At 39.8% G+C, this 15,458-nt stretch overlaps 1 protein-coding gene across 6 annotated transcripts in view; it reads right to left on the bottom strand.

The window, feature by feature from the left end:
* The window catches only part of agap2 (ArfGAP with GTPase domain, ankyrin repeat and PH domain 2), a 46,703-nt gene that overhangs the window by 12,867 nt on the left and 18,378 nt on the right, over positions 1-15,458 (bottom strand). For 5 of the 6 annotated variants that reach the window (XM_022202797.2, XM_022202799.2, XM_022202795.2 and 2 more), the window contains exons 2-11: positions 15,229-15,287; positions 10,717-10,804; positions 10,510-10,595; positions 10,295-10,430; positions 7,413-7,547; positions 7,187-7,305; positions 3,192-3,344; positions 3,000-3,074; positions 2,122-2,226; positions 176-356 (exon numbers count right to left, since the gene is read on the bottom strand). In XM_022202797.2, coding sequence (XP_022058489.2) covers positions 176-356; positions 2,122-2,226; positions 3,000-3,074; positions 3,192-3,344; positions 7,187-7,305; positions 7,413-7,547; positions 10,295-10,430; positions 10,510-10,595; positions 10,717-10,804; positions 15,229-15,287 — 1,137 coding nt within the window. The remainder of the gene's footprint in view (positions 1-175; positions 357-2,121; positions 2,227-2,999; positions 3,075-3,191; positions 3,345-7,186; positions 7,306-7,412; positions 7,548-10,294; positions 10,431-10,509; positions 10,596-10,716; positions 10,805-15,228; positions 15,288-15,458) is intronic. The other variant, XM_022202796.2, reaches the window with a different exon arrangement.

Here is a 15,458-nt window from a genome sequence, read left to right as displayed (position 1 = left end):
AGAAAATCGGTTGAAGGTTTTTTTGGTCTGGCAGCAACAGAAAGCAGTATGAAGTCAGAAAGTATTATTGGTCTTTGTTAATGAGAAGTGTAAACACAGTAAAATCACCTTACTCATTGTGCACTTTAATGCACAGTAACAAGTATGCATACTCTGTTTCCGTGTTTGCACATACCTGTGCTGGTACTATCAGCGGCGGCTGGCTCTTTGCTCAGCCCGTTGACTCCAGGTGTGGAGCTGGGGGGAACAGGCGAGGGGCCTGCAGGTGCAACAGCTCTTGGAGGACGTTTCCCAGGAACTTTAACTGTCACACGCAGCAGGTCAATTTCCTTTCCATGGATATTCTGTGTGTAGTCCTGTAAATGACAAAGTTGGGAACATGTTTAGCACTGACATTGATTATCTTGGAAAGGGTAAAGTTTGAGAAATAAAAGGTAGCGCTTGCAACAGCATTTAGCTGTTGGCTAGCTAACGTTAGTAATTTTCAAACAAAGTTATTCTATTACTGACAGATCACCAAGTCAGTTTTTCACTGTACTGTATCTATGCTAAAATTTAGCTTTAGCTTTCTGCCTTGTCCCACTCTTGTCCTGCCTCTTTAGCTGGTGGCTAATACTAACAGACTTATGACAAAGTCACTGTGTTACTTATATGTCACTGAGTCAGTTTATTACTCTGTATTTGTGCTAAAATTTACTTTTAGCATTTAGCATTGTCCCTGCTCAAACTGTTAGTTATGATGCAACACACAAAGTAGTTTACAATGACAAAAGCTAAAACATTGAAAATCTAAGGTTTTAGTATCATTTTTCAATTGACAAGAACCATAATTTCCTATTTATAGCCAACAATGACAACTTTTGTCGGTTAAAATAAAAATCTGTAGCTAGCTAGCTTATTAGGCTAACAATAGAAGCACAGAGGCTACCGTCAAGATAATGTTAGCAACATAGTTGGTTGAAAACACCAACTCTTACTGGGTTAAAAGTCAGCCCGGTCTCACGGGGATTCGTGAAACTGTCACGTCAGTTTTTGTTTCGGTTTCGTGCGCACCAACACGATGTCGTCATGTTTTTCGTGCCGCTCACCACGAGCGAAACCCGCTGTGGTAATCACATCTGAAAGTGGTTTATACCGGCGGATTCATGACGATCTAAGCTGTCCATCGGCGTTTGCGGTGGCCGCTGCGGCCGCCGGACATTCTTTAAATCCCTATGCAAATTCGGCGGATTCATGACGATTTAAGCTGTCCATCGGCGTTTGCGGCCGCCGCCGCCGCCGCCGGACATTCTTTAAATTCCTATGCAAACTCGGCGGATTCATGACGATCTAAGCTGTCCATCGGCGTTTGCGGCCGCCGCTGCGGCCAGATGTCTGGCAGCCGCAATGGCGGCGGCGGCGGCGGCGGCCGCAAACGCCGATGGACAGCTTAAATCGTCATGAATCCGCCGAATTTGCATAGGGATTTAAAGAATGTCCGGCGGCCGCAGCGGCCACCGCAAACGCCGATGGACAGCTTAGATCGTCATGAATCCGCCGGTATAAACCACTTTCAGATGTGATTACCACAGCGGGTTTCGCTCGTGGTGAGCGGCACGAAAAACATGACGACATCGTGTTGGTGCGCACGAAACCGAAACAAAAACTGACGTGACAGTTTCACGAATCCCCGTGAGACCGTGTTAGTATGACAATGAAAAATATAAACTTTCATGTTTGTGTTTTTAAACTGTAAATTAAACTTATATCATTGTATAGAAATGATATTAAATTGAATTGAATGTTATTATGGCTTGCTAAAAAAATTAGGATTGAAAAAGGGAATGTAAAGAAAGACAGGATCTCCAACTACTGTAAGTTTCAATGCATTGAACACATTTTAAGCTGCAGCAGCATCTGATGGCTCATGTAATGTATTTTGTTGCCACAGTAATCAAATAAATTCATCATGATTGAAGACTACAGTAAAAAACAAAATCCATCAGGTGGCAGAGAACTACAGCTGAGCCACACAATGAATCTTAAAGTGCAGTTAAGTCTAAAAAGCTGCAGATATTCTCTCCTCTGCTGGCTGTTTGCTGTTTTACTGCCATATTGATCGTCGTTGCGGTGTTTTCTTACACTGGAGCTGGAGTGGTACGACAGCGTGCCATTGTTGGACAGGGTGACGTATTTCTTCTTCCACTCCTTATTCAGAGAGCTGCCACTTCTCTTCCACAGGATGCTCTGTGGAAAACAGCAAACCAAGGTCACAAAACGATGCCATGTATCCTCCTAAATTTAGCGTCGACACCAGAAAGTGCAGCAGCAGAACAGAAAGAGTTCGACAACAATAGCTGGGAGCGTTTATATTAATAGAACACCCTTGAGAAAGGTTGAAAAAGGATGAAACAACAGTTTTTTGTACAGCTTATGTAAGGCGAAATAAATAGTGCACTTTTGTTCCCACCTAGCAGGGGAACTGTAGCATTTAAACAGTTGTACAATTCTACAATTTCATTTAGCAGATGCTTTTATCCAAAGCGAAGTACATCTGAGAGCAGATACGACAGCATCTTTTACTTAAAAATTCTTCTTAAAATAATTCCTCGTTGCTGAGGTGCTGCTGGGATGGTCATCCTTCCTGCAGGTTCTCTAATTTGTGCTGAGGACCTCTGAAGCTCTAGAGGAGGTGACTGTTGGGTCTGGTAACTACCCAAAGTTCTTCTTGCCCTATTACTCAGTTACTAACTAAAGGAAGAGCCCTAGTGTTTTCCGACTTCTTCCATTTCAAAATGATCTTTCATTTCACAAATGCTGTTGGGAATCCTCAAGGACGCCTTAAAAATATATATATTATGTTCAGTTTGCCACAGGAGAACTTCAGTCAAGTTCTAGACACATCTCAAGACTATTAACAGCAAACAGGCTACACCTGACCACAGTCTGGAACCCCAGCAAAAGTTAAATAGTTCATTTTATTGAACATTTTTGGGGTTATGTTGTAATAAAAATCAGACCTGTTTGATTGGAACGCCTCGCACACCGCTCAGGTCTCCTTTAGCATCACCAGCCTTTTTATCCGACTCTCGGTTCTGAAACAGATCCAGCAGTAGGGAGACATTTAGAGGATTTACAAGAGATCATTAGAGGGTCGCAGAGGGGTGGATGAGGTGAAATGACGGTGAAATGACGGGAAGGTGACCACTGACCTTAAAGAGTGATGGCCGTCTGGGGATGCCTTTCAGGGAGCGAGCGTTGATGCTACCTCCCCCTTCGCCCTGAGCCACCCGGAGCTCCCGGTGAGCCACCACTGGGGTGGAGGGAAGGGAGTAGGCGTAGCCGCTCCCGGGGCCATTAACGGCCTGGAAGGAGGTCAGGAGGTCGGGATGCAGAGGGGAAAAGATGGAGGTGGAGACAGTGAGGATGGGCTGACAGATGAAGCTGGTTTACAGAAACAAGGCGATGATCGACAGCGTGAATCGTCGATCATCATGATCGAAGGCGATGGATGCAGAGGAGGTGATGAACCGTCTCAGAGATGGTGTTTGACAGTTAGACGTCACTTTAAAATGCATGTTTCAACACCACAGAGCTCTACATTCTTACTTTTATTATGAAAATCCAGCGTCTGTGCAATTTTTGGCCAACAGTAAACAAAAGATGCATTAAAATTCATTTTAGAAATAATGTTGAGGTTTAAATGACAAAATAACCTGGAAATGTCGACGGGGACTTTATTACTGGAAAGTTTAGCTACTCAGTTTCAGAGCGTTTTTTTGTTTTCTTTGTTTGTTTGTTTTTCAATTCTGGGCTAAATTTGTGGTTAAATCCACAATAAGTGAAGTCAGATATGTCATATCATATACATTACATCCTATTTTATGTGCTTTCCAAATGTTTTAATTACTCAAGTAAGTGCAGCTGTCAGAATAATGTGGTGGAGTAAAAATAATATTTTTCCTTGAATTGTTGCAGAATAATTTTTTTTTAACTTGACTAAATGTACAGTTACATTCCACCACTGCTTATGTCATGTTTTCTAAAATATATTTTATTGTTTAATATTTTTATGCAGAATATATTTCATTCTTTTTTGATTATATGCACTGTTGCCAGGTCATTTGATACACCAGCTAAAATTAATGCACACAACAGAAACCAGCTGAAGCCAATTACATTTACAGTCACAATTTGAGCTAAAAGCTAAACTGGCATTTGAGTGTTGACGGAATTTACTGTCATGTTCTTTTCTTTGGTGTCCTATGTGCTGATTTGATTATTTGAGCATGCTAACAAGCTCACAATGCTAATACTGATGTTAGCGGTTGTAAAAGTGCGTTGCATTTAAATGTCAAAGCAGTTGGAAATTTCAGCTGGAACAAAGGTCGTAGTTGGAGTTCTAACAAGGAAAGGGAATAATAATAATTATAATGATAATAATAATAATAATAATAATAATTCTACTACTACTACTAATAATAATAATAATATACTAACAGGAAGAGCAGTAACAGTAAAAGTAGTAGCAATACAAAGAGTAGTATAGCAATAGTAGTAAAGTAGTAAAGTAGTACTATTACTACTATAGTTAGTAGTAGTAGTAGTAGTAGTAGCAGTAGTTGTTATATACGCACTTAAAACGTCTCATATGTGCCCTACAAGTAGCTTCACATTCGCTTCAAGTCCTAAAAATGAACTGTCAATTCTACCTTTAGGGATTATTTTAGGTTTCAGAGGAATTTATAAAACATTAAGAGCAGTTTACTAAATCTTGTTCACCTGCATCCACAAGAATTTAAAAAAAAAATGCAGCAACAATGAGCTTTTAAAACCAACATATTTTGAGGGTGACAACTTTAAACGAGCTTCACTGATGTCTCAAAACAATCCAGGAACACCAGATATGAAAGCTAGCACCATTTTGCTCATTTTCAATCAGCTTGTAGAACTTATTTCTTATTACTTTAGCCATTTGTACCTGCAGATCTGTATACTAACACCTACAGTCACCAACTGAGATGGTTTGTAATTTCCATTCTGCACAATGAGCAGCAAAAATGGTCTTTTTCTGACATCCTCAGACTTGTGTGATGATACCCTTCCACTTGTAAAAGTCAGACTTTGACAGATTATTGTTCACATACCAACAGCTGAGTTTAATCTACCAGATTCTAGCTTCAATTTAACTTCTAATCCACGTGTTTTTTCTTCTGAGATGTTTAAAAGTCCTCCAAGCTAATGTGCATCGCTGGATTTTCAGGTAAAACTTTAATGTAAATGGTTTGGTCAACTGAAAAATATCACATAACCCACCAATTCATTTATTTATGTATTTCTCTTTCCAGGAAGTTCTGGTCAAAACAGCATTTAAAAAGTTAACGTTTTCTTTAGTTTCAACGTCTCAAAGAGAGGAAACTCTTCATGAAGACAGTTTGTGGGGAAACATGACAGTCTGCTACTGAGTCAGTCTGAAAATGAAAAGCGGATCTGATCAATGAAAATGAGTTTCGTTTCGTTTACTATTGTCTTCTATAGCGGAAATTCCCACACGACACCTTTCATTGTTTTTTTTAAATAAAAACTGACCCAGCAGATCAAATGAAAGTACAAAACGTTGTGCAGATGCGACTGGGACTCATCTTCTTCTGCTTTTGTGTCTTGTATCATCCCAGGGGGCTGAACTATGAAGCCAGTTCAACATATCCAGACTTTCTTTGTGTAAGTCGGCTTGAAAAAAACTAAAACCTCAGTCAGAGCTAACGGGTATCTTGAAGGTGGTTCTCAGCTTTCTTTGTTAATTCAGACTTTCTTCTTCAAACATCAAAGGAGACTCAAAATCAATCAATCATGTGCAACCTGTCAACAGGTTGTTTTAATAGAGAACAAGGAGGAATATAAAATGTTTGACGGTGAAAAATTGCTACTGGAAATAATGTAGTATACAGGAATGCTGGTAAAAAAAATGTGAAATGAGTGTTAATGTATTTATTTTATCGATTCTATCGATGCAGCTGCACAACAAAGTTATTAAAGCTGTTAAACTTCCTATATTTAAACATGATATTGCACTGAAGTGTATTGAGGTCTGACACTGTCTCATAATGAAAGAAATCAGTTTAATTAGTCACCAAATCAAAGAGAAACTAATGTTAGTTATTGAATATTCTCTGTAATAAAACCAGTAGAACATTCAATGGTCTAATCAGTGTTCTATCAGCTGCAGTGTAAACGGTCTTGGCAGCAAATCTGGATTAAACTTAAGATGTTCATAAGATTTCTGCATCACCAGCTGAACACATGTAGGCTCTCATGGCAACGCGATGCATACAGTGTGTGATACTGGAGCTACATGGCTTCATTCAGTGATTTTTAAGTTAAGTACAGATCAAGGTGTTTGCAAACAAAACTTATTCCCTCAGCTGTGAATCTGTATCACTCATATATAATCATCACGAAACATTTTTGTGAAAGGGAGACGCTTATAGTCGACACTCTGAACAGAACCTGACCGGGTTAGCTCCACAGCATCGGTTACTGTGGTAATCCAGCTTCACGGCATCAATTACCATGGAGATCTAGCACCATAGCATCAGTTACCATGGAGATCTAGCTCCACAGCATCAGATCTAGCACCACAGCATTAGTTACCATGGAGATCTAGCATCACAGCATTAGTTACCATGGAGATCTAGCACCATAGCATCAGTTACCATGGAGATCTAGCACCACAGCATCAGTAACCATGGAAATCTAGGACTAAAGCATCAGTTACCTCGGAAATCTAGCTCCACGGCATCAGATCTAGCACCACAGCATCAGTTACCATGGAGATCTGGCACCGCAGCATCAGTTACCATGGAGATCGAGCTCCACAGCATCAGATCTAGCACCGTAGCATCAGTTACCATGGAGATCTAGCGCCACAGCATTAGTTACTATGGAGATCTAGCACCACAGCATCAGTTACAATGGAGATCTAGCACCACAGCATCAGTTACCATGGAGATCTAGCTCCACAGCATCAGATCTAGCACCGTAGCATCAGTCACCATGGAGATATAGCTCTACAGCATCAGATCTAGCACCCTTGATAGTGAAAACTCTGACTTTAGGCTCCACATACCTTCTAACCCACTAATTTCTCTTCGTAGTTCAGCCCTCTGGTGTCGGCCAGATGTCTATCAGTAATAAAAGGAGGCTCTACCTGTCCAGGGAACGAAGCCGATCCAGGTGTGGAGCCTCCGGAGTGACTCGGTGAGTTGGGCAGAGATTTGCAGGCCTGAAGCGCCGCCTGCTTCTTCTGAGCCACGATCTTCTGAGCAGCTGGAAAAACAAAACAGATTCTGTTTTTAGAGCTTTTCTGTGGCTGAAGGTGTTTTGTGTAATTTTCTTGGCGAGTCCCGTCTTTAACGCCTTTCTCTTGGACTCACCCTCTGAAAACACTCGGTCCACGTTGAAGCCGTAGGTGGCACAGGTCTCGTAAAACAGCGAGTGGCGGACGTCGATGCACAGCTGTCGGGCTCGCTGGTCCTCGATCACACGGGGGTTGGTGCTGCTGATTTTATCTAGTAAACAAACAAGAACATTGAGGAGAAAACTGTAAATTATGATGAAACTGTGCTGCCAGAGTTATTATAATAATAATAATGATAATGACAATAATAACTTAACAAACAGGGCAAAAAAAACAAACTCAGAAAACACACTAAGCAACGAAGGAATAAAACAGAGGTAAAAGTGGAGAAATGTAGTTAAACATAGTAAAAGATTTTCATAATAAATCAACATGATGACGCCAGTAAAATAAAGACAGAAAAAAGGGCAAATCCCATATCAAAGTAAGGAAAAAGAACAAGTCGAAAAGTAGAAAATAAAGAGAAACACCATGCTAAAAAATAAATAATAATATTAATAATAATATAAAGAAGATGAAGAAGTAAATGTATAAAGGCTAAAAGAGAATACATAGAAATAAATTAAAAACATAATAAAAAATATGTTAAAATATAAGATAAAACCATAAATAAAATGCTTAAAGTAATAATAAAATTAATAACAATAATAAAAATAAATGAAATTTATATGTAAATAAATAAAGAGTGAAAGGGAATAAAATGAACCAATAGCTAAAATAAAAAATCGAGGACAAAACTATAAAGACAAGGTTGAAAGTAATAATAAGTAAGTACGTACTAACACTACTACTAATACTAATACTACTACTACTAATAATAGTAAATTACACATTTATGTATGCAAGTAAATAAAGCATAGATGTATTTTTCTATTTATGTTTAAATTTTTAGCAAATATTTTTCTATTTATCTTAGTATTTGTTGTAATTTTTTCTACTTATCTTTATATTTTTAGCAAATATTTTCTAGTTATGCTTTTATTTTTAAGACATTTTTCTACATATGTGTATCTATATATGTTTTGCGTTTTATATTTCTAAGAGTCTGAATGACAGCAACTGTAACGTAAGCAATTTCTCCTCAGGGATCAATAACGTATTTTAGAATTCTTGAGAATATTTTCCAGCATCTGTACTCTAATCTCTTGGCTCCATTTTCCTTCATTTTTAGCAATAGTCAATCAAAAATCACTTCATCTTTGGACAAAAAAAAACTCTAAAAAGCTTCTTTTACGTATGCATCAGACAGAAACAGTCTGACAGAACCACTGCTCTGAAGCTGAAGCCATGTTATATATACATTACTTAGTTTAACATGTGAAAGTTGATTTAAATCATTACATTTAAGGTGCATAAAGAAAAATCAGCAGGTTAACAGTCTTCTGCTGCACCGTGATGATTAGTAGTGAGGTAAAGGTGGCGAGAAGCAGTATTGCATGTTGTATTTACACTAAATGTGGTATAGAGTGGCTTTAGTAGTTCAATTGAAGAAGAGACTCGTAAACTGTAAAAACATGTGAAAGTTTGTTTGATGAACAGAGAAAGATCTTAAACCATTCATTGCATCTATAAGGCAGTAGAGAAACTTAGATTTTTGTTAGAGCTGGGACTTCAAAGTGCTTATTTTGATTAAGTACAGAACAAACAACACATTGGGAAAAAAAAACACATTTAATTGCATTTTTCTCAGTTTCCTAATTTCTGGCACACTGGTAACACTGATGCACGCTCCAGCCCAGTAGGTGGCGGTAATGAGCCTAAAGTCTGTTTTCCAGCTGTGAAGAAGATCCACAGGACGCACTGAGTGATGTCAGCCCACAAGAAAGTTTGGTGAACAGTGAAGGAAGACAAGACCGCATTGAGCTTGTTGGGCGGAAAATTTTCTCTTAAAAACCGTCCCGATGTCAGCTTGGATAAAAGCGTGGTTGTGTGCAAATTGTGCAACAATAAATTTTCTTATCACTGCAGCACTTTAAGCCAACGGTATCAACTCAATACAAAACATATTGCTGCGAGCACAGACACCAGAGCGAAAGCTACGTATCCACAGAGCCATTTATTCTCGCACGGAAACACGTCGCATCACTACTGGGTGGGCGGGTCACTTCCTGACCACCAGGTGATGACATGACAGCCCTTCAGACCTTCAGTCCAGTAGATGCATCGGACCAAAATGGTGGCTGGTTTGCAAGCTTTCTCTTTCATTATGAAAACAGTTTAGCAAAAACTATTTCCGAAAGCATTTGAGGCAAGAAATAAGCTGCTGAATCCATCTTTATTTTAGTTAAATGACGGCCAGTTTAGATGTTTGACCAAAGTTACTCAGTGCATTGGACCTCCACTCCCCACACCTCATTTACAAAAAGTAGAAGTCAAACTGCTTTATGTAAATGACACACTGGAACGCAGCTCAAAAGGTGTCGCAACGCAACCAGCATGCAATGTGGTGCGTTCCACATAGATAATGAATGGGATGTGAGAAATTGACAGAATCTGTGGAAACAACAACAGTCCTGGTACAGACAAACGGTGTAGCCATCCCATAACAGACCACTTTTCAAGACATTGAAAGTGCCTGAGTTTAAAAAAACTCTTAAAATGTTGAATATAATCACTATAAATGGACTCTGAGTTCACAGTAACCCATGAATGTAGTAGACAGATGAAAAATGCAGATAAACATAAATGAAACAAACATTTTTGTTGTTTATCTTCACGTATTTTTCTATTCATCCATTCAGTCGCCAACCAAAATTTATTTTAATTGAAGAACTTTACATATTGTGCCAAATATTTATATTCAACAAAAATGTGATTAATTTATCACAACGCTTCTAATCAATTCGACTTTTTTTTAAACGTGCCCCATCACTAATTTCCATATGATCTGTGTCTGACCTTGGGTTCCGACCACGATAACCGGGATGTCCGACCGGTGCGAGCTGAGCTGACTGTACAGCTGATAAAGCTCCTGGAAACTGGCCTCGTTCTCCAGACTGAAGACCAGAATCACCGCATCGACCCAGCTGCTGAACTGGAAAAGGAAGGGAGACGTCAGCTGTCTGAGGAGGAAAACCTGCAGGTGTGAACACTTTTACATCCTGACCGCTCACCTGAGCATCAGGAGGTCCGGGCTCCTCTCGGATCAGCAGTAAGTGGCTCTGACCATCCACCAGAACCTCCTTCTTATAGCGACCACCTGACAGGGAAGAGACCGGTTACTCAGGCTCTACTGAGGGTGCTCAGACAGCTCAGTGATTGAATCATGAATTAAATACAAAACTGTTTTGTTCAACAGTGTTTGTGTGACTGTTTCCCACCATCGGGCTTCTCCAGAGCGGCATAACTGCCCGTGATGTATTTGTTCACCAGCGCCGATTTGCCACTCTTCAGACTTCCCAGAACGCCCTGAGAGAAGAGGGAAGGAAGCATGACGAGTTCATTCACAGGGTATCTACTGTCATGTATTGAATATAACTCTGACACTAAATGAAAATAAATCCCACACAGACTCTCAGTTCCTCCATTCAATACGTTTTGGTTCCATGTAGTCTGCTTAACCTGTCTGACATCGAATATGTGTCATCTGTTGTTGCAAATGTTCAGTTAGAGGTGAAAAAAGGAAGTAGTTTAACTATGAAAGGGCACAAAAATACTGCATTTAAAATGATACCACAACAGAGAGCAGTACCAAACAAAACCCTTGTCTTGTTTTCTGTCACTTAAAGCATTTTGCACCCAAAAAAAAACACAATATTTTTCACTCAATCCAGCCAAATTACTTTCACTATGCACATAAATCAGATACTTTGTTCATGCAAAATATAAAAAACACCACATTTTAGAACTTTTGTGGCTCTAGGGGTATCTAGTTTCAGTATCCTCTGACTGTGCAGCCACAATAATGCACAAAAAAGAAAGTTGTAAGGGATATAAGTGTTGAATAAACACATCTGAGTTGATTTGATTTCTTTCTTTGGCTTAAAGTAACCAGCAAAAAGCAGCAGTGAGTGATGAAGGAGCTTTCTGGGGCTTTTTTGTCCTGTGTTTCACCTTTCAGGCTACATACAGGCAATGCTTGTGTATAACCGAGTATAAAAAGCTGGATTTCAGGAATTTACTTTTTTTGTGACACTTTGCATCATAAAAATGTTTTTTCCCCCCCTCCTTTCTTTGCTGACTGCTTGCTGTTTAAAATTCGGACGTTAAAAAAAAAAAAAAAAAAAAAACTCTGACAGGACCAGGCTCAGGGAAGGTGGGAATCTGCATCAACTAGTTGGGGAGAGGTGTAGTTAGGAGCTTTTTCAGCCCAGAGTCTTGTCTTTTAGGCTGCAAACACCAAAACAAGGCTGTGTCCTAAATATTTGAATAACATAAAAATATAAGTGCCTCATTACAAGTAAAAGTTTTGCATCAAAAGTTGCCGACTGCTTGCTCATAGGGAATCCAAAGGCAACTTTGGATTGTTGGGTTCTCTGTTAAAATGTGCACGTAAAAAAAGAAAAAAACTTTAACAGGGAGGACAAAAAGCCTTCGACTGAACCTGGTGAGCCATGGGCAAACTATAATTTTTTCTTATTAAAATATTTAAAACATAGTCTTGTTTGGGTGTTTGCAGCCTGAAAGACAATGCTCTGGGCTGAAAAAGCTTCCCTCTACACCCCACCCCAACCAGTCAAGGCAGACACAGATATATATATCTATGAAGGCAGATGGCCGCCTTCCCTGAGCCTGGTTCATAGACTGTATATAAAGATGGACGTACAGTGCCTTGTGAAAGTATTCGGCCCCCTTGAACTTTTCAACCTTTCGCCACATTTCAGGCTTCAAACATAAAGATATAAAATTTTAATTTTTTGTCAAGAATCAACAACAAGTGGGACACAATCGTGAAGTGGAATGAAATTTATTGGATATTTTAAACTTTTTTAACAAATAAAAACCTGAAAAGTGGGGCGTGCAATATTATTCGGCCCCCTTGCATTAATACTTTGTAGCGCCACCTTTTGCTGCAATTACAGCTGCAAGTCGCTTGGGGTATGTCTCTATCAGTTTTGCACATCGAGAGACTGAAATTCTTGCCCATTCTTCCTTGCAAAACAGCTGGAGCTCAGTGAGGTTGGATGGAGAGCGTTTGTGAACAGCAGTCTTCAGCTCTGCCCACAGATTCTCGATTGGATTCAGGTCTGGACTTTGACTTGGCCATTCTAACACCTGGATACGTTTATTGGTGAACCATTCCATTGTAGATTTGGCTTTACGTTTTGGATCATTGTCCTGTTGGAAGGTAAATCTCCGTCCCAGTCTCAGGTCTTTTGCAGACTCCAACAGGTTTTCTTCCAGAATGCTCCTGTATTTGGCTCCATTCGTCTTCCCATCAATTTTAACCATCTTCCCTGTCCCTGCTGAAGAAAAGCAGGCCCAAACCATGAGGCTGCCACCACCATGTTTGACAGTGGGGATGGTGTGTTCAGGGTGACGAGCTGTGTTGCTTTTACGCCAAACGTATCATTTTGCATTGTGGCCAAAAAGTTCGATTTTGGTTTCGTCTGACCAGAGCACCTTCTTCCACATGTTTGGTGTGTCTCCCAGGTGGCTTGTGGCAAACTTTAAACGAGACTTTTTATGGATATCTTTGAGAAATGGCTTTCTTCTTGCCACTCTTCCATGAAGGCCAGATTTGTGCAGTGTACGACTGATTGTTGTCCTATGGACAGACTCTCCCACCTCAGCTGTAGATCTCTGCAGTTCATCCAGAGTGATCATGGGCCTCTTGGCTGCATCTCTGATCAGTCTTCTCCTTGTTCCAGGTGAAAGTTTAGAGGGATGGCCGGGTCTTGGTAGATTTGCAGTGGTCTGATACTCCTTCCATTTCAATATGATTGCTTGCACAGTGCTCCTTGAGATGTTTAAAGCTTGGAAAATCTTTTTGTATCCAAATCTGGCTTTAAACTTCTCCACAACAGTATCTGGGACCTGCCTGGTGTGTTCCTTGGTCTTCATGATGCTCTCTGCACTTTAAACAGAGCCCTGAGACTATCACAGAGCAGGTGCATTTATACGGAGACTTGATTACACACAGGTGGATTCTATTTATCATCATCAGTCATTTAGGACAACACTGGATCATTCAGAGATCCTCACTGAACTTCTGGAGTGAGTTTGCTGCACTGAAAGTAAAGGGGCCGAATAATATTGCACACCCCACTTTTCAGTTTTTTATTTGTTAAAAAAGTATAAAATATCCAATAAATTTCATTCCACTTCACGATTGTGTCCCACTTGTTGTTGATTCTTGACAAAAAATTAAAATTTTATATCTTTATGTTTGAAGCCTGAAATGTGGCGAAAGGTTGAAAAGTTCAAGGGGGCCGAATACTTTCGCAAGGCACTGTAGCATCTGGCTCCAAATTTAAAGCCCACCCAGAAGTGTCAAAAACTTGCAATATCATGCCATCCGCTAGGGTTGGCTCCAAAAAGCTTTTGCTCCATAGACCCCAATTCATTTTTGGAAAAAATAAAATTAGATAGACTGATTTTCTACAGCTCAGGATTTTTTTCCCGTTAGTTTTCATGGTCAAAATGAGAGATCAGGTGGCCGATCTTAAAATAAATCAATACTGAATTTTAAATAAATCGTTAAAGTTGGCGGAGCCAGGGGTCGTGGCTATACTTGATTGACAGCAACAGAAGCCTCTGCAGTAAAATGTGGGCGGGATAAGAGAGTCCTCAGCCAATCATGCCCCTAGTTGCTCTCCGGTCCAGTCTGTTTGATGACGCTTTTTACGTCACTGGCTCCAAAAAATCCAAAACGGAGACCAGGAAGTACCAAAATCCGGGCTTCATTTTCTCGGCGTTGAAACCAACGGGTCACGGTTAGTTCACGCCTGGCCTGGTTATATGTTTTGTTTTTAGATAGATAGATAGATAGATAGATAGATAGATAGATAGATAGATAGATAGATAGATAGATAGATAGATATTGTATGTCCGAATTTTAACCAGCAAGCAGTCAGCGAAGATGGGAGATAAAAAAAGAATTTGGAGAAGCAGGTCAAGGAAGGCAGCAATCTGCACTGACTAGTTGGGGTGGGGCACAATTAGGAGCTATCTCAGCCCTGAGTCTTGTCTTTGAGGCTGCAAACACCAAAACAAGACTGTGTCCTAAACATTTGAATATGATAAAAGTAAAAATCCACTACAAGTAAAAATATTGCATCAAAAATTTCCAGCTGCTCGCTCATAGGGAATCCAAAGGCAATTTTGGATTGTTGGGTTCTCTGTTCTTTGATTCAAATTTCCACGTAAAAAAAAAAAAAAAACAACGGGGAGGACAAAAAAAAACTTGTGACAGAACCAGACAAACCATGGCCAAACCATATCTTTATCTTACTAAAATATTTACAGTGAATTGGAGAGAAGATGGGAGGGGGTGCACAAGGATCTTTCTGGCCCTGAGTCTTGTCTTTCAGGCTGCAAACACCCAAACAATACTGTGCCCAAAATATTTCAACAAGATAAAAGTAAAAATGCTCCACTACATGTAAAAGTATTTGACTATTGTTAAGTTCTTTGTTCTTTAGCATTCATAAAATCTTCACCTTCTCACAATGTGAAGTGCTTTGAGATGACATATGTTGTAAATTGGTGCTATGTAAAGAAAACTGAATTTAATTGAACGGTATATTTAAATAATAATTTGCTTGAAAGTGAAAACATCTCAGCTTCCTCACCACCTCTATGCAACTTAAAACGTGTTAAATCTGTTGTCGTCTTGCAGAAGAATTGTTAATGAAATTTAAATAATGGTGAGCAAATGTAGTAAATCTCACCAGTCTGAGCTCTGGGATGGTTCTGCTCAACGTCCACTCCTGGCTGTTGGCGATGTTCACTGCAGACAAACAGACAAAAAGTCAGATTCATCACGCATAATAAATAAACGGTGGCAGCCATCTTAACGTCCTGCAGCAAGCCGATAAATCACACAAGGCTTTTAATGAACGTAACCTTTCAGTCACTGCGGGGCTCCGACCAGCTGCAGCCACATGTTCATTATCCAGTT

This window comes from Acanthochromis polyacanthus, chromosome 6 (genome assembly GCF_021347895.1).
Source record: "Acanthochromis polyacanthus isolate Apoly-LR-REF ecotype Palm Island chromosome 6, KAUST_Apoly_ChrSc, whole genome shotgun sequence".
NCBI lineage: Eukaryota > Metazoa > Chordata > Actinopteri > Pomacentridae > Acanthochromis > Acanthochromis polyacanthus.
Note: the sequence above shows the minus strand (reverse complement) of the source record. Positions and strands in the feature narration are given on the sequence as shown.